Below are 20,242 nucleotides of genomic sequence, written 5' to 3'. Positions count from 1 at the left end.
AAAAAAGTATCCATGTACCCTGTTTGTCTGTATCCAGGGGAAAAAAAAAGTGATTTCCCCCTCAAGGAGTTATAGGTTGTTTTTCTATACAAAACAATGGAAAGATCATTTCCTGTAGACTCACAGCAAAGAATTTTAATGCCCACCACAGCAATTTGAAAGAAAGGTGTCCTGGCATCCTGTATATACATGACAAGAATACAGGTATGGCTGTTAATGAAAACTGAATGTAATTCTTGGATTTCCTAGTGCAGAAATGTTGAGTAAAGTTGTGCTATGGCACTTACCTCTAAGACTTTTTTTCCCTATGATTAAAAGCCCTGGGGTTTTTTTCCCCTCTGATTAAAAATCTCATTACAGTATCCATTACATTTTTGATTTGAAATATAGCATAGACAACACGTATATCACCACACTGAGTGTTATGACCTGTAGCAGCAAACCCTTTTCCATATGTCTTGACCTAAAAATAACAGAGTCATGCTGGTGTTCCTTCCTAGGAAGTTTACAAAAGCTGGCAGTTCCCAAACCCTCTTTCCAGCAGTACCTAGTGACTACAGACTGAAGTCCCAGTGAATATTATGTTGAGTAATAAATGCAGATCAAATTCCTGTCCCAAGAAGTTGACGAGTTGTAGCAGAAGGAACAGAAAAATTCTGAACAAACATGCTTTGGTTAAGACAACACAAAAGGTAGACTCATTTTCATGTTTAAGTAACCTTAAATATCTTAAGTTAAAGTTAGGTATAATGGTGCAAAAGAAGAGATGTAAGAGATCTTGAGAATCTGGATAGAATCCACCTCACAGCACTAAGACAGGACGTACCTATCATCTCAATTTTTACTAACAGATTTTTTTTTTAAACTTGCAATGAAGAAGACTTTATGGCTTCCTTAGATAGTGTGTTCCAGTGTGTAATGAACCTTACAGAAAGAAAGCTTTGCTTTTCCTGATATCTACCCTAAATGTTTTTTCTGCAAAGGACACCAATGATTCTTTTTCCTCCTCCCAGCAGAAAGGAGAAAGAATCAATTGCTGTCCTTTTCATAATAACTTTTTCATGTTGAATGTTACTGAGTCCTCATTGACATTGTGGTCTATAGGGGAAAAAAAGCCAACTCATTCATCTTTTCTTTGTGCTTTTCATATTTGACAAACACGCTATTGTTTGCTGTTTCCATTCCCCAATCAGACCAATTTTTCCTTTTTTTTTTTTTAATGTCCCTGGCCACAGCATGGGGGACTGGAGCTAGATGATCTTTAAAGGTCCCTTCCAACCCAAACCGTGATTCTATGATTCTGTGAAAATATCATTCCCCATTTCAAAACAGTGTTCCAGTTTATTCCTCCATCATATTAGAGTAGGCAAAATTCTTGCCTCCAAATTTTTGTTATTACTGTTAATTCAGCTTTTTTTTATGTGTTGTAACAGAATATTTGAAGTTCCACATATCCTCTAAGCAATCTTGTGTCTCACTTCTCCTTCAGCTGTTATTCCTTACTATGCATTTTTTAAATTTGATTTCCTCAAAGTGCCTTGCATTCATATTCACTGCATTTCATCTTATTGATTTCTGATGACTTCTCCAAGTTTAAAGTCGTGCTCTGTAGCGGGTTTGAACTCCAGTTTATCTTCGCACACAAATTCCTTAAGTATCCAGATCATTAATGGAAAATATGAAAAAGAACCAGGCCCAAGATGGACTTTTGATGCAATCTCACTGTGAAAATTGACAGAACATTGGAAAAAAACTCTGTATGTGCACAATCAATTGAATACATATTTCCTATGTTTTCCTCTAGACAGTATTTCCTCAATTTTTTTGTCAGAATACTAAGTGCAATAGTATTTAAAAACTTACTAAGCCCAGTATAAAGGTATTAAAAGCCTTACTGAGACAGATAGACTATCTGCTTCTCTTTCTTTCCATTAGGCTAGTTACTTTTCAAAGCAAGAAATTAGGTTGACTTGAGATGATTTGTTTTTGATAAGTTGATATTGTTTTTTTCTGATCATTTTCCTGTCCTCTTGGTGATGGTAAATTGGTATGCAATTGCTTATACTATTGTCTTTTGAGATAGGAACTAAGCTGCTGGACATTAAGTTCTACAGGTCTTCTTTTTCCTTTTTGGAGATAGATACTATGTTTGTCCTTTCCGTTCTTCTTGGACCATCCCACCTATATTCATTCTCTGAGGTGACTACTAATAGTTCAGAGGTTACTTTGCCTCAGCTTTTAGTTGATTCATTTCTCCAAGTTCTTCCAACCTGAACAAATTTAATGGAATCAAGTGGTCTTTAATCTGTTATTTCAGTCTTCACACTTTTATCCCTATCCTCTTCAAACTTATTTTGAATATCTGCTCATAATTAAACTTTTGTTTTGAAAATTGAGGGAGAAAAAACATCCTATATTTCAATCTGCTCTGAAGCCACCCTTATTTGCTCTCCTAACCTCATAAGTAATGGAATAAAAAATTATCTTGTCTCCTTTCTTCTTAAGTAGTCACAGGCCATTGCTTGTCTAGCAAATAAAAAATTGCGGTACTTCGTTCATGTCATGTTAGTACCAGAGAAACTTGGCAGTTTTGACCCAGAGCCAAAGACCCTGTGAACCTTTCTAGAACTGCTCAGTGAACTTAACTCCACTGTCAATGTTGTCAGTGACATTAGTGATGAAGCTGAAGGAACAGAATTTTACAGAGTGGCTGTGGTGTCTGACTCATCAGAAATGACAGCAAAATATTGCTTTCTGTCCAATCCTGAAAAAAATGGATTTTTGTCCTTGGTGGGAAAGGGGAATGGACCTGCTTATCTGGGAAGAACAATAGAGGCTGACTGGAAAACCTGGTATAAGAATAATGATGTAGCAAAACCAGCCAGGGAAAGATTTCTTCTTGTGGCAGCAAGGGAATTACCACACTGTATTCCCCAGTTCCTATATTTGTGTGATAGAGCTGAAGTTTTACATTAGTGTTCATGAGAAAATTAGTGCCAGTTTTCAGCCTCAAAGATGTTACAAATATCAGTATTTTATTTCCTTAAGATGCTACCTGTTCTATTAGAAAAACAGTCTAGATTTTAATTACAGTATTTTAATTTTCAGTATTAACACAAGTTAGTACATACACGTCAGTGTATGCTCTTGGGTAGTCTTTGCATGCATATATGTTTCACAATAAAACCCCTTTCTATCAGTCAGTATGTACCTATCCTAAGATTAAATGCACTCGTACTAATCACTGAGAATGTGATACACTAAAATTTATAGATTAATAACAATAAAACCATAATAAAAACAAAGTTGAGAACATATCCTTTAAGGTGGGCACATAAATGAGACTTCAGAATAAGGCGAGAAAAGTTAATATTACTGTAAATTATTGACAGAATTGGTAGAGCATTGCTTCACCTAAGGCTTCTTTGAAAAGTGTCAGTCCATCATAAATTAAGCCATTTCTGCAAAAGGACTGCTTTTGCTAAATTTCCAATTTTAAAACATTACAATGATCCACACTATCTGTTTTCATATTTTCAAAATCTTTTCTTTTTAATTTGATTTTGCCAGTCACTTTTTGTTCTGATTCCTAACAAGAGCCTACCACAGTTATTCTCTCCATACTTTTGCACATATAACAGTCTGAAAATAATGGACCCATTTCAGTCACATCTAGAAGAGGGATAGAAATCTCAGACACTACTGCAGTCCTAGAAGCTTTGTGAAAATCGATGCTTAGAAAGAGGAAAAATCCCAGGTTAGTATCTCCTAGAGGAGGTAAAGGGCAGGACTCACCTGTTTTATATTTTGTTGGTAACATCCAGATGGTAAATTAGCATATGAGTCTTGGACAGCCAACTAGGGAACACAGACCCAGCTGTGGACATGTGGTCAAGGAGAGGTGTCAGAAGGGTGAGGGATGCTGAGATCGTTCAGATGGGAGATCCCAAGAACAAAGAACAGGTTTTATTAAAGATGTTGCTTATGGACCAAGAGGTTTAGTTTTTGCTTAATTCACCCATAAAGTTACACTGGCTGGGAGTCTGAAACAAATAAAAGCCAGTCCTTCTTTCATTCAGCAAGTAATGAAGTTATGCTGGGAGAGTGGGGAGGTAGAGAGGAAACTAAGGTTTAAGAACAGCACCTCCACTCAGTAAGATCACTCTGTCCTCAGTGGAAAAGTCTTGATGGGGTGGGGAGATGGGAAGAATGACACCAGCAATGAGAGCAGAAATCCTGCACTATTACTCATCCCCTCAGCCTTCCTCATAAAAGAAGAAACAAAGAGAGGGAGAGAGAGAAAGAAGAGGGGTGCCTAAAGCTGGAAGAGAAGGGGCAGGAGCTGCCTTGGAAAGAGGGGTGTTATTGGCATATGAGATATGAACAAGTTTTAAGTGGCAAAATCAAACATCAAAGGGACCTTTGTCAGAAATGTCTGGAAAAGAACCATCCAAAATCAATCAGTAGATGGAGAGCGGGTGAGCACAGATATCTGAGGCAGATCATCATGCTCTACAGTCCCTAAACCAGAATAGAACACAGCTCCTATAATGTTAAATTAAGCCATGCCAGGAGGTGGGCACTGCAAGTGGTGACCAGCCAGCCTCATCCACGCCCTGCAGGGTACTTGCACACTTGCTTTAGGCATAATATAAAATTGCATCCAAGTCACTGGATTCCACAGCTTTTCTCAGTCCAAGGAGCCAGTGCTTTCTGCTTAATGGTCCAAAATTGACAGCATGCAAGACAGATGTGCCTTGAGAATTTGAACAGATTCACCCTAAACTTACCAGGGAATTCAAGGTCCCTCCCGAGCCAAGATGCTGATTCGTAACTGAGCAGCATTTCCACACAGACTCTTCGCTAACTACAAGACTTCTGTAATACTGTATGTTTATCTTTCACTGGGGACACGGATTTGCAGTAAAACAGGTAACATTCACAGAACTTGACAGTTTATGCTGTAATTTTCCTTGTCTAGAATGGCTGCCAGGAGTCCGCTTTGGGCAACATAAGTAGCTATATGAATCCAAACAATTTAAATCAAAAGACAAACTCCACAGACATTTTTTCAGTATTACACACTTCATTATTTGCAAATCTCCTGTTGTCATATTTCTGGTTTTATGACAAGAAAATTACCTTTGTGCATGTTTTGTTGCATACAATTCTCCTACTGCAGAGCGAAGGCACACAAACAGAGGCACAAGCATCTGCAGTCTGCTTCTACTGCTTTCTCTGCTGAGTACTGCATTTCCTTATACTGTGCAGAATTTCATCAGGGCTTGATTCAAAGCGCAGAAAACCTTCCACTTTCTCATTCAAGTCTAAATATGTGGTTTTAATTTTTGACCAATTTTTTTTATTTCAAATCCAAACCCTTTTGGCTGTGTTTTTTAATGTTAGTTTTTATATTTCCCCCCAAATTGAAAATCTCTAATGGCAAATAGAAGAACTATAAACTAAAAAAGAACTATAAAGTCTATTCTAATGTGTGTATATATATTCTCAACATATAAATTATAAGAATATATATAAAATTAATAACTTTTACTACTTTTTCCAGTGAGCTTAGTTTCAACTTTATCATTCTGTCCTGAAGTTTAATAGTTGTAGAATTCCCAGACTGTGACTGTAATGAGTAAAATGAAAGTAAGTTTGTATTAGGCTTTAATTTATTAAAAAATCATAACCCCAACACGTTTCTCAGGATGGAACACAAAGTAAGAACCTGCCATGGAACACTGGTCACATCTGGCTGTTTTCTAAATGTCCTCTCATGTAAGTTCAGGGAATTCCTCCCTAAAAGGAGATCTGGATAGGACATAGAAAAAGACAGGGAGACATAATAATGAAAAAAGCCCATAATTTTTCTAGAAAATTGATGTGGACCAGTGATTTAGCCAGTACTATACTCTCCTTCATTATCACCAGTATGTCAGTGTGGAAACTTGTGCACTGTCACTGAGAAGTTCCAATTTCATTCAGTAGGTAGAGAACCATCTTAGAAATTATTCTGGCTGTTTGTACTTAATGGTAGTATATTTTTTTTCCTTTGTCCAGCATGAAGAACCAAGGTGCCCATTTCTTGGTCGCACTTCCTCATTTCTCAAATAATGCCTTTAATTTATGCTCTCTGGAAGAAAATGTTGATAGTCACATTAGTGCTTCACACAAAATACCTTAAGCATTGAAAGGTGTAGCAGATGCCATGAGGAATTTCGAGAATGAACCCCAGACTTGAACTAAACTTACTGTTCTCCTTTGTCTTATATAGGCCGTCAATTTGGGAACTAATTCAATGTCCATTACAATCAATGAGTGTAATTTAATAGGCATTTTACCATTTCATTACTGAGGATGGAGAGTCTCAGAATATCGGGTTGTTAATTTGAGCATCTGCGTATAAATTCTGGTATCTAGCTTTAGACAGACAGTTCACAATTTTGCATTTGTTTAACTAGTGACAAGATCATAACTAAACTTAGCTGCCAAAATTTTTTGCCTGCTACAGGAAAAAAAACCTGGAGGATGATGGGACCCACTTTATATATGGACATGTATATACTTTGTTTTCTCATTTCAGGTCATGGAACCAAAGGAGTGTTTGAACTTCTTTCAGGATGGCGTCGAACGAGAGAGAATCTGCCATTCAAAGACAGAGTAGCAGACGCCTACTCAGATGTCATGGTCTCCTATACAATGACAAGCTCCTTGTATTTCATAGCCTTCGGTATGGGGGCAAGCCCTTTCACCAACATTGAAGCTGTAAAAGTTTTTTGCCAGAACATGTGTGTCTCTATCCTGTTGAACTACTTCTATATCTTCTCCTTTTTTGGCTCCTGCCTGGTCTTTGCTGGCCAGTTGGAGCAGAACCGTTATCACAGCATCTTCTGCTGTAAAATCCCTTCAGCAGAATACCTGGACCGGAAACCTGTGTGGTTCCAGACCATGATGAATGATGGCCATCGGCATACTTCTCATCATGAGACCAACCCGTACCAGCATCACTTTATCCAGCATTTCCTCCGAGAGCATTACAATGAGTGGATTACCAACATCTACGTCAAGCCATTTGTAGTGATACTGTATCTCATCTATGCCTCTTTCTCCTTTATGGGGTGCTTACAGATTAATGATGGAGCCAACATTATCAACCTCCTTGCCAGTGAGTCTCCAAGCGTCTCCTATGCCCTCATACAGCAAAAGTATTTCAGTAACTACAGCCCAGTGATAGGTTTCTACATTTACGAACCCCTGGAGTACTGGAATGGCACTGTGCAAGAAGACCTGAAAACACTAAGCCAGGGGTTCAACACAGTGTCCTGGATTGAACAGTATTACCAGTATCTTCGAGTCGTTAACGTCAGTGCAACCAACAAAAGTGATTTTATCAGCATCCTCCAGAGCTCCTTTTTAAAAAAGCCAGAATTCCAACACTTCAAAAACGACATTATTTTCTCCAAAGCTGGAGATGAGAACAACATAATCGCTTCTCGTTTGTACCTGGTGGCCAGGACTAGTGAAAACACACAGAGGGAGGCAGTAGAATTGTTGGAGAAGCTGAGGCCACTCTCTCTTATCCAGAGCATCAAGTTCATTGTGTTCAATCCTACTTTTGTTTTCATGGACCACTACGGTTTATCAGTAACTATGCCTGTCTTGATTTCTGGTTTTGGCATCCTCCTGGTGTTAATACTGACCTTTTTCCTGGTTATCCATCCTCTGGGAAATTTCTGGTTAATTCTCAGTGTCACCTCGATAGAGCTGGGTGTCCTTGGCTTGATGACCTTATGGAATGTAGACATGGATTGCATTTCTATACTGTGCCTTATCTACACTTTGAATTTTGCCATAGATCACTGTGCACCCCTGCTTTATACATTTGTACTAGCTACTGAGCACACCCGAACTCAGTGTATAAAGAACTCACTTGAAGAGCATGGGACAGCCATTTTGCAGAATGTTTCCTCTTTTCTTATTGGGTTGGTCCCCCTTCTCTTTGTGCCTTCAAACTTGACCTTCACACTGTTCAAATGCTTGCTGCTTGCTGGCAGTTGCACACTTCTGCACTGTTTTGTTATTTTGCCCGTCTTTCTAACTTTTTTCCCACCTTCCAAAAAGCACCACAAGAAAAAGAAACGGGCCAAAAGGAAGGAACGAGAAGAGATCGAATGCATAGAGATTCAGGAGAATCCTGATCACGTTACAGCAGTCTGAAAGGCTTAGAAAAAATAATAGTTTATTCTCTTTTTAAAAAAGTGTTGCACAGAGATGCAGGGAAAATAGAGCAAAGATCTCAGCTGCTTGTGCTGGCCAGGTCTGACAAGGCAAAGGAAGATCAAGAAGGGGTATTCATGACACATCAAGGTGCAAACTTTTTTTTAACAATGAAAGTAAAAATAATCTCAATTGTTTCCTTTGAATCCTCATTCTCCACCAGGGAAGAGTCTGTTGACCATTAAGTGTTCCCGAATCTCAGCCTGTAGCTCTAATGGTAATTGTCTGATCTGTTGTACGTAGGACTGAAACAAAGGTGAAAAAAAGAGTTGCCATCACGTAAACAGTAGGGAAAAGGGCAGATTTGTTTGACAAAATTGTCCATGGAAAAGGAAAAAAAAAATAAAACCAAAACCAAACAACATTTCAAATGAGAAGAGGGAACAAGACCAAGAGATGAAAAAATGCCATGGTATATTTTTCTTATTTTCTTGAGCAAGTTAGTTAAGATAAAACCTATGCACTTGGGAAGTAGATGTTTAAAACAATCTAAGCCAAAGTACTTCCCAGTTCTAGTATGCCATGTATATCTCTAACACCACAATTAGAGTGTTATTGTGAGTATGGATGGCAAAGCTATACTGCTAAGGGATAGAGGTATTGGTTATATAGGAGAAGAAATAAGCGTAACCATTTGGAAATATAATGTTTTGTTTCTTTAAATGTGACATCTGACCTTTATGCCAAGAGGTCACAGCTGGTACTTAATACCATACACACGTTTGGATATTTCTGAATTACAAAATTCCCCTTGAACTAACAGATCTCACAAAACTAACCCAGGCCATTACCACTGCAGCAATATTTGCAGCTCCTGCAGTTTAACACTTTCAAATTCTAATTTCTCAGTGTTGACATTAAATACTGAATATTAATCAAAACGATGCTTTAAACATAATGATGGATCGCATATCACAGGCATAATGTGATTGTGTAACGGCTGAGTCAGCTCTGGATCACCCGCACTGTATTATCATTATATATTGGGTCCAGTGGACAAAGGGATATGTTTGCTGGTCCCTGCGATATGCTGCAGAAAGTGGGATTTTCCCTTTCTTTAAGCAAAATGTCAGTCAAATATGTGCCACATCACAGAAAAAAATACCTTGTTAATGTTTGCAGGGGGCTGAATCAACTCCTAGTTGTAAAAAGACATATCGGTCCCCTGTGGGAAGGGGAGGGAAAGGTGAAATGTCTTTATTATTATTATATTTGAGTGTTGATCATCTGCAACATAAAGCTTTGTTATTGCAGTTGAAATTTCACAGAAGAGTGTGGTAAATCCACGGTTACTATGTGACACTAGAAATTGTACTGTAATGACTTTCTCTGCTTTGTAAACTATACAGCTTAGTAGCCCAAGAGGAGGGGTGAAAACAGATTTAGCCATTTCAGTTTGCTCTTGGCCCAGTTCTGCGCTGGAGCTTGCCATGTCCATCTCCCCCTTCAGTATGTTAAAAGGGCTTGCTTTCTAATCTCTGGAATATGGTATATCATCACCTACATGAGCAATGTCTTCCTGAATATATAGTATCCATGAGGACACTATGTAAAGATGTCACTACATGGAGTGTTTATATCTACTTTGTATTACTTGTGGGTACCTTTACAAGATGTCTGAAAGCTGTTTGCCTTCCAAAATATGTATACATGTCTATTTGTGGCTGGTTATCTCAGTCTCAATGTGCGGAGTCTGCTGATGAGGGTGTGTACATATGTTTTACTAAAAAGCTCTCTGCAAGAAGCTGATTCTTTGTTATGTGACATGTCTCACCTCCTCCTACTGTTTCATGGTTAGGAAGAGTCAGAGAAAATTCACCTGCAGCACAAAAAGCCATTTGAACGCCAGTTCTAATGTTCATTAGCTGCTTCTTTTTCCAAGGAATGCAGTGCTGCCTCTTTATACTTTCTGTACTTTGCCATTATCATTTGCCAAAAATGACCTCTGTGTTTTAGGAGTGGTCAAAGCTCTTGATTATTTGAGGGACCTTTTGCGAGCAACAGGTTTTAGAGAAAGACAAAATTTCTAGATAGATAATGCTTCCAAAGTTTGAATCCAGATCTAAATTTCAGATGTGGCTAGATCAAGGTTACTGTTTGGATCCAAGATATTCAAGGACGAGCTGCAAAACTGAGATCTAAATAGTTTACTAAGATTTGGATGTTTTAATGTTGGGTTATGGCTCAGATGCATGTCTCTAGTTGGGAAGTATTTATTGACCTTGATTTGCATCTTGAAGATATTGTGCAATATCCATCCTTTTAGAACAGTTGTTTATGAATATTAAGATTTCCATACCTCGTCTTACATTTCCTCCATGGTCTATACAAAACCGGGTTTGTTACAGCACAACTGTGACCCTTGGGTATCATTTCTGGAGGTGCCCATTTTCACACCCGCTTCAATGCATCACAGGAGACGTTGCTGGTCTTGTCTTGTACTGCCCAGATCTATGCCAGGGATCTCTGTCACGCATTGTATTGAGGAAAATAGCTTTTTCCAAAGCCATCAAAGCCGGGATTCATCTCATCTAACTTTGGACATTGACAAAGTAGATATTTATATCTGAGCTCCCTGTATGGCCATAGGAGAGGGTTAGACACTTCTCACACATTTTACAGCTGTGCATCAGGAGTAAATGAATCACACCTTAAAAAATGCGTATTCCTGTCCATTGATGATAAAGGAATCTCAGCGTGCTTAGTTCAGACACAGACATCAGCAATGTAGACTCATCCAGATTTGGTGAGATTAACCCCACTTAAAAAGACCAAATATCAAGTGAAAGAGGAAAGAAGAAAACCTTAGAAACTTGCCTTCCAACATCTATTTTAGGGATAATTCCCAGGAGTAACTCAGCTCAAATATTATGTTTGGTTACGAGGCTTTTATGCAGAACAGATTGTTTAAAAATTGCCACTGGAATTCTCCCAGCAGAAAATGGTGAACTAAGAAATCAGAAGATATTAATGTTGAGGGTGGGCTCACACAAATGAACTAGAGTATGACGAGATGTCTCTTGATATCATGCATGCACAGTAGCACTTGTATATACCAGACACAAGATATATAGATTACACTCTCGGAATAGAAGTTTTTTATTTCTATGTCAATGTGGGAGTGGAGCAGAAAACAAACCACACCTTTCATGGATGTCATTTGATTACTTTATTTATCAACCTTTTTCCAGATCTACCAGGGAAAACCATTGCAGCCATTACTCCTGCATCAGTCTCTGTGGACCAAGGAAAATTTTCATCTCAAGCTAAAAAAAATTAATTATTTTCTGCTATAATTTGGTTCACACTGGACTCCTTTGGGGATTAGGAGTCCATAGTTTTTAATTCCTTCTCCTTCTTTTGCTCTTTTTGGGTTTCAGTCCATTTCAAAAAATTCTACCCTTTTCTGCAGCACCTGTTCAGCTCAACTGGAGCTACATAGGTACCTGTGAAGAAAGGTCACAGCTCATGCGCAGCAATTTGACATTCTGATACATGCTACGTATTGGATCTTCATTATACACTTTTTAACAGCTAGCATAAGTCCCTTGGGATATTGCATATGTTCCTTTAATGTCTGGTTTTATATATGGTCTACATGAGCTGCCAAGAACCCTGTATGCATTTTCCTATTTGGTTTGGTTTCATTCCCTCAAAGTATATTGGTTTGAATTCATTGTTGAGATAACTCTGTTGAAGTCAACAGATTTATTGCCATGACATATCTGGCTTTGCATGCTTTCTATCTGGTAAGAAGTGAAATCATGACAAATGAACCTCTTACGTTATTGATATGCTTGTTGAACAATATATCTGTCTATACTCGATAGCCATTGTTGCATGCTGCATTCTGAAGTCTGCAGTGAAGATATATTTTCTTTCTGTAATTTTTTTCTTTACACTTTTCCATACAGGTTCTTTTAACCTTAATGAATCTATTCCTCTGCCATTTTTTTAAACTGGAATTAAGTCTTCACCTCTGTAGATCAGTACTTGATGTTTCATAAATTTATTGCTTAACAAAGCAACAAACTTTATGGCTAAGACAACTATGGATGCATGGTACCTTGCATGTATAGTTTAAAGAGATTATCTTCAGGGTTATCATTCTCAACCTTTAACTTCAAACAATTCCTATTTAGGATGTAATGCGTCACATGCTAATATCTATTCAAATTCGCTTGAACAACAGGAGTTTTGAAATTTTCTCCAGTGAGAAGGAAAAGAACAAGAGGGAGAAAGAAGAAATATGAAGTAAAATAGTTGTGTAATTAGTGTTCTTTTTTCCCAAAAGGCTCTCACTGCTCTATTCTTAATTAAGTCACACTGAGTAGTGACTCTAGCATAATTAAGATTTATTTCAATGGAGTTATTCCATATTTCACTATGACAAGAGCTTGGTTTATTGTCTTTATGCAAGTACCATGCTAAGCCTCTTTGATTAATTTTTCTGTAATTATAAACTTTAATAAGTTATTTTTCACTGCAACACTAGGTTTTTGAATACCTCAAGCTCTCATTAGATGTCCTAGGAAATACTGAAAGGAAGAAAAGTTAGGCAGTTAGTGAGAGCAAGAGACGTACTGTTGGCGAAAAGGGATACTTCACAAAGAGGCAGCGTATCCTCCAGCAAGGCTCTAAATAAAAAAAAAAAAAAAAATAATGATGTTAAGGCTATCTCAGAAGATGCAGGTGAAGTGGAAACCAGGTGAAAAATGTTGTGTGGAGGGTAGTGTAATCAAATTATAGACAGTCAAAACTTTGATTCTTCTTCCATACCATCTTACACAAGCAAGAAGGCATTTGGACAGGGAAGGAAACTGAACATGGAGCGAAGCTCATCCCAAAAGGCTTCTTTTCCCTGCAGCCTTGCATAAAGCAGTGCCACAGACCAAGTGAGAGCAGATTCCCCCACCTCAGTGTGGGCCACTCTGTGACCTGTTTCCCATATACAGCAAGGAAAGGATTCCATCTTGGGTTTCACGCACCCTTGGGGAGGAGATTCAGAGCTGCTTCCTTACCTGAGGAAGCTATGAATGAGAGATGGAAGGTGCACACCAGGCTGCAAGCACAGATGGTGCATAATCCCATTGTTTGCTCTCTTCCTTCTTACTAGTAGCAGCACCACAATCTCCTGGAGATGCACAGAGGTACCTACCTAGCACTTAGTGCCAGCATTCATAATTTCCCAAGGAGTAATCTGAAATTTGTGATCACAGCAGCTCACACGCACACACCTCTGACCAAGATTTCAGGGGTTTTTTTAGAGGTGTTCTTTGAGAGAACATTTCTCACTACAGAGCCCCACACATCAACTCACCCACCTGAAACTGGAGAATTGCAACTGCTGCTTCTGACACATCTGTCAGGTAGAAGAAAGTTTTCCAGAAGTTCTTGCTTTTAATCCTCAAGGCTTTCTTTTCCCCAAGTTTTCTGTCTCCTCCATGGCTTAGAAGTAAAGGACCCGATGTGAAACTTAGATGCTCATCCTAGACACAGTGGTGTGAAAAGTCAATGCTTAACCACAGGGTTGATGTGGGTTGACCTACCAATATGCCCACAACACTAGATACCATTTTCTTCCTGCTTCTTCACTAAAGAAAATAAAGTTTTTCTTTCCCACTCCCTGAAGCTATCTTTCCTTTGCAGCTCAACTTATTTTGTACTTTAATCTTTTGTGTGTGCTTTCAACCTCTTCAAAATTTTCCTATTTATTTTTGAAAACTCTAAGAGCATAACTCTGTTGAAATAAATGGAAGATGCTTGGATGCATCGAAGTGCAGACTCTGGTACAGAACTAGCTAATTTATAATAGCACTCAAATAGCTAAAAACTTCCTTCAGACAGGAAAGTGTCTGCAAGAAAACTCTGAAAATAATTAAGCCTAAATTTTCATTTTTCTGTACTTTTTATCTCATAAACTTCTGCTCTTTCTAGGTCTTTTTACTGTAGCCATTTCTTATTTTCAGCACACTTTTGTTATAGAAATGCCTAGTTTTTCACTGCTTTTCTTTCTCAGATACAAAAATAAATGGCTATTTCTTCATGCCTTCAAAAAGAAAATATTGCCCTTGCTTGGAAAATTTTGTGCCAAGTTTCTGTTCAGAGCACATTTTCCAGGCTGAGTTATACAAGCCTCTGGAAACAACTATTCTACTGAAAATGCTGATACAGCCTTAACTAGAGAAAAATTAATCACACCTCAACAGTGTCCTATTAATGCTTAACTTCAACCCCTCTGCATCAGCCTCCTGGGTACTCCAGGCAGTATTTCTAACATAGATTGGTAATGGTCTCCCCATTATTTGCAACGCGACCATTTTGGCAAAATCATCCGTATAGTCCTCTTGAGCACACATCAGAGTCTACCCTGCTTATGTAATAAAATCATGAAGATATTAGCACAGCTTCTGCTGGCAAAGGAATATATCACAGGGTAAGGCAGTGCAGCAGCCCTCTACTGTAAGACTGCTTCTCACTTCCCCAGCTGTGTTTTGGATGTTGTACCAAGTTCTTCTGTAAAGTACAAAAAGCATCGCTTTCGTTCCAATAAGCCACTTGAGAATAAGACATGAATTATTTGAGATTCAGTCATGGATATATATATTTTTTTACACTGGAGTTCGAGCAGGAATGTCAATTGAATAGACAGTAAAAGTCTCCATGAATAGAGAAATCTTGGTCCAAAACATCTTTATTTCTATTTCTCTTGTAATTCTGGCATGATACTTCTTTGATCTTATTTCCTTTCATCAATAAGAACTGAATTTTTTCACACTTATCACACTGAAGATAACTCTGACCCACAAAAGCAGCCTGTCTGCCAGATGCAGACTTTCCCTTGTAGGAAATCCCACTGGTTCGAACTCCAAGTCAAAGGAGATTTTGCAACCTTTGGCACAGCAGAAGTGTCAGTATGTACCTATGCAGACAAAGACCCTCATTCCCAATGTGTAGGCCCAAATACTAAATATGTAGGATTTGTGAGATGTGTGATTTTGCCTCTACAGAAAAATAAGAGGTAGTTGCAAAATTCAGTTCTGCAGCCAGATGGATTTTCAGCCATGATGTGGAAAAGCAAAAAGTGCCAGCCTAGCTGCAGTTATTGTGCTTGTGTGAGAACTTCAGAGAGGGTTCATCTAGCTGTGGAAGCCTAAATCGTGAAAGTATCCAGCCCTGAACAAGAATGTGTTCTCTTCTCACTACCTCAGAGAGCCACGTGTATAAAAATAAACTGTTGCTGATCAGCACCGTGAAACTTGAGTCCTGGGCGTGATAACGCCAGCGGAAACATAGAACGTAGGGTGCAACCTCTTAAGACCAAGGCAGTTACTTTTAGAGGTGATTCCAGGTTTTATAGTGACACAGGTATTGGAATTTAATCTTCAAAACTATTAAATATCTAGGGAAGACCCTGCAACAGCTTTGGTCCAGAAAACCAGCTCTCTCCCCAGCAATTCCTGGACACAGTCTCGGTGTTGGTATGGCACAGGGGGCATTCCCATCAAACAGCTTGCTTACAGTTACCTGGTTTTTAAACTACAGGAATGTTTAATAGTACAGACATTGACAGACCATGCCAGCCTCCTTCAGGGACACAGAGCAACTCCTGACATTGCTTTATTTACTAGGGAAGTTATAACTTCAGACACCAATGCAGCCTATGTTCATACTCTGTTTTACTTCTGAAGATCTTAATCTGGCAAAACACTCAAGTAAATGATTTAGTTTAATCAAATTCTTAAGTCTCATGGCCTGGGACATCTTTAAATTTAAACACATATTAGAGGATTGAGCTAAACAAGAATATACTTATCTCTGTGCTTCAAGTTAAATATCAGCTTTGCAGAAAAAGAGGCCTTAAAAGATAAGTCCTTTTTACCCATAACATACTAAATCCTACAATTATAGTAGCAATTTCACAATATGTAGAAAGCTCATGCCAAGTCCATATATTTTTCAGGGTTTCAATTTCCCTGATGTGAGATATCTCAGGGACATTTTAGTGATTTGTTACAGTCATACAACACTCAGGCAAGAACAGAGCCTTGCTGAGCACTTTTCCTTGAGAAATAACAAGAAGATATTTGACTCAGAATGAGAATACAGTATTTTATGATGTTAAAGCTCATTTTTAAAAGAAAAATTGAAACTTTTCATATAATATAATTCATTATTTCTATCAAGTGATACTCTGGAGAAGTGCTGGATATGCCTCTGTTATGAATAAGAGAGGAATTGTTTAATGAAGTTAAATTCAGCTTTGCCAATAAAAAAAAAGAAAAAATAAAAGCTGGCTTTGGGTCTAGTGTAAAACTTGCCTTGGCATCATCTGTTGCTTTTTAATTAAAGTAAATGTGAATGGTGATATGAATGGGGCAGAAGCGGAGAATGATGCTATATATATATCCTTGGGCTGCATTTAGTGAGGAACACTTATGTACACCAGGAAAAGAAATCAAGTCACCGCCCCTGCAAAAACAGATGCAATTGCCAAGACGTAAATATTGTGAATAATCCCCTTGGCTTCAGGGAAGCCATCAGGATGTATATATAAATATATGCCCATAAGTCTTTGCCAGTTTGAGGACTGGGATAAGCAGATATTCTAATCTGAAAAGGAGACAAAGGGTCTTAAATCAGACATTTCCTCAACATCCTTAAAAAGCTTCAGTGTAACTGACCTCTGTTTCTTACAACAATTTTTTTTTAAATACTGTGCCCTAAAACATAATCTCGATAGAAACCCAGGCTCTATAAGCATTTAAGACTCTAATGACAAACAATGTCTTTTCATGAAATAAGTCTTCCCATGTGATATCTGTAGCCAATACTTTGCAGAAACACACAACCAGATAGTGACCTGTAAAAGTCAGATATCAAAGAAATCCCCTCCTGGCTGCTGTAGTCAAAGGAGATAAATAGGTACTGCAATTCCTCTAGTTCAGACAGATACTTTAAGATGAGGGTCCTTGCATGCATGATGTTAAATGCATGATGGCAGCTACCAGATCTGGTGAACAGCCCAGGATAACGAGTTCATATGCTTGAGAGCACACTTCTAAAGTGGGGTCAGACTAATCCCTCTGAGGCATTTCAGCTCGCTGAAACGAAAATGTTGATAAATAATTTTCAGGTGATGGGCAGTAATCACTTTGACTTTTCACTTTATTTGTTGGGGGGTTAAGATCGGTCGTTAGGGCTCCAAGGTGGCAGCTGGGTGATTGGAGCATTACAAACAACACATTGTGAGCAGCCAAGAGTCACTATGATACTTGAATTAACTAAGTACTATAGGGAAGATGAAGGTCATTTTTTTCCAACTGTTTTTTGTGTCCATTTGCACCCTAATTTAACATCTTGCTTGTTCTTTCTTTTTAGCCCATAATGGTCAACTTTTCTATCTTCAAGTTGCAGAATTTGCTTAACTTTTCTTTGTATGAATTTAGCATTAGGTGTTTACTGAAATTTCTCAGGTGTAGGCAACTTTACTATGCTATGAATAAACTGCGTAAATCGACATTGGTTATTGTCCCTCATAAAGCTCCCTTGTTGCTGAAAACTGTTAATATTTTTCAAGGTTATACCATGACCATATTTGTATAAGAGCCTTTTACTGAGCTTGAAATTCTATACCAAATCCTTATGTCTTTGAAAGACTGAAATCTTCAATAAAATATATTACTCTTAAATATTAGAATTTTCCCTTTCTTTAACAAAAAGATACTCAGTATTAATGCATATTACATGACCATTTTGTCACATGCCTGTTCCCTTACATTTAGTTTTAGAGGAAACAAACAGGGTTTCTTTTAAGAGAAAATGTGGAGCTAAAACCTCAGGTAGCACCATGAACTGGCACCTCCTTCCTCACAAGCGGTTCAGGGCATCCCAGGGCTTGGGAAGAAAAGATCAGAGCAATTGGCAACCCTGAGCTGGCATATGGTCCCTCACAGACTATCGCCAGATAGACAATTTACAGCTGCCATGCAGCTACACTAAATGCAACCGAATGTTTAAATTTCCCAGACAGACCTGACTAGACAATGGCCTCTACAGAACATAACCCAGTTCCTTTCTTCACCAACTGCTCATGCCAATAGCTCGTTTCTCACCAAATTCTCTCCTGCTTTCACATCCAGGCTTCTCCCCTCTTCTCCACAACCCTGGTAGGTGTCAGCTCCTCTTCCCTCAGTAGTAGAGTTGGAGGCTCAAGCCTTTTCAATGGAAAGGCACAGATTTTCTCTGGGGTATGGTTTTCTCAGGTTTTCTCTAACCATCTCTGGGAAGCCTGAGGGAACATGCCCATGTTACACTCACCTCATGGCTATGAGGTCTGACTCCATCTCTGTGCTATCACACTTGTCTTGGTCTTGATAATGAAGGTAATAGCATAAGCATCTCTCAGATTCTTGAGTAAATAGTAAGCTTAGAGGGACACATTAAATCATGTATTTCATATGCAGAAATCCCTCTCCCATCCAGTGCAAATGGTAACCTTTGGGATTTGCCTTGAGGTATCTGACTGTATCCTGAAGTCCTGGTCCTTGGTACCCTGTCTAGCGGGACCCTACTGGATTAAGACTCTGTCCTTATCCTTGGACCTGGTTTCCTTTCAAATGGAAAGGAGGCAATGGTACAGGATCAGAGGACACAACCTTGTTAGTCATATTGGAGAGGGCACCTGACCTAGGATGTAGGCCTGTCCCTCTTTGTCTGGCTATTTTCCACAGATACACTTATTTTCCATTTCTAAATCAATCACCATTTCCCCAGGTGAGTTTTCTATCTAGTGGCCCCAAAAGGCACTGAAAAAAAGGATACTGCTAGAAAACTGCCTCTGCTCATTGTTGCTGAGGAAAGGCTCCTTGGTGAAAGGAAAGTGGCTAGTCGTCATCTCACATGGTGAACTGGTAACTGTTTTTGAGCTGCAAATCATCTCCACTGTCAAAAATGGGTAATACTGAGTGCAAAAACACATCCTAGTAGAATAATACTGAGGTTGTTCAGTCAAATTGCAAGAAGTCATGAAATTACTTCAGTTGAAATATTATTTGTCATTAAAATTGTACAGCTCATGTTGAAAATCAGCAGTCGTACTACAGCAAGTGACCAAGTTTCTGCCTAGATATTCAGGACTACCAAATACTACACCCTACAAGATACATACTCAGCTATAGCAACATATCTGTGCTGGTCCCATGTCAAAAGCCCCCTCGTAAATCCATTACACGGGCTCCTCTGGAAACTAAGCTAGTTAGCTCATCAGAATGATTCCTGCATATACAGCCACGAATCTCGGTTGATACAAGTTAGTCTGAATCGTACAGCTGCAAACAAAGCGCACTTCCTTACCTATGAGAACTTTGTCCTCAAGTTTGTATCTGACTTAAATATGTCATTATCAGAAATGTTTAATCAACCAATTTACTAACATTGCCGTAAGACTTTCTTTTTCTTCCATTTGCAGTTTTTATTTAATTGCTTTGATGTAAAGGACACATTTTTGTCCATTCTTCTTCTGTCAGATTTATTTGAAGGGCAAATATCAAAGAATTTTCCTTGATTATATCATAGCTACCTTTACAGTCTTGCTTAGGACTAGATGTTCACACCAGCCAAAATGAAAGAAGCAGAGGTCTACTGTTGCCTCAGAGGCTCTGGCTTTACATGAAACCAGGAGTCAACGCTATTTCTCTTGGCCTGAGCTAGATGCTGCCATTTCTGCTCATGTTGATCCTGTGCTAGTTTCACTTCCATGAGAGAAGATGCAGATTTGACCCAAAGTAACAGAGGTACCCCACAGAATTAATGTTCCTTTTTTTTTTTTCACTGTTTTATAAGGAATGCCTAGTCCAGAAACTTCATAAATTGTTATGATTAAGAAAAGTTAGTCCAGAACTGTGGTATGAAATTGTATTCTTCATTGTCAAGGATGTAGAAAAGTTTGACAATTTTTCTG

At 38.5% G+C, this 20,242-nt stretch overlaps 1 protein-coding gene across 2 annotated transcripts in view; it reads left to right on the top strand.

Moving 5' to 3' along the window:
* PTCHD4 (patched domain containing 4) overlaps positions 1 to 8,220 on the top strand; it is an 84,734-nt gene extending 76,514 nt beyond the window's left edge. For both annotated transcript variants that reach the window (XM_065632459.1, XM_065632458.1), the window contains exon 3: positions 6,587 to 8,220. In XM_065632459.1, the coding sequence (XP_065488531.1) occupies positions 6,587 to 8,220 (1,634 nt within the window). The remainder of the gene's footprint in view (positions 1 to 6,586) is intronic.
* Positions 8,221 to 20,242: the final 12,022 nt, after the last annotated feature.

The sequence above is a fragment of the Caloenas nicobarica genome, chromosome 3 (assembly GCF_036013445.1).
Source record: "Caloenas nicobarica isolate bCalNic1 chromosome 3, bCalNic1.hap1, whole genome shotgun sequence".
Lineage (NCBI taxonomy): Eukaryota > Metazoa > Chordata > Aves > Columbiformes > Columbidae > Caloenas > Caloenas nicobarica.
Note: the sequence above shows the minus strand (reverse complement) of the source record. Positions and strands in the feature narration are given on the sequence as shown.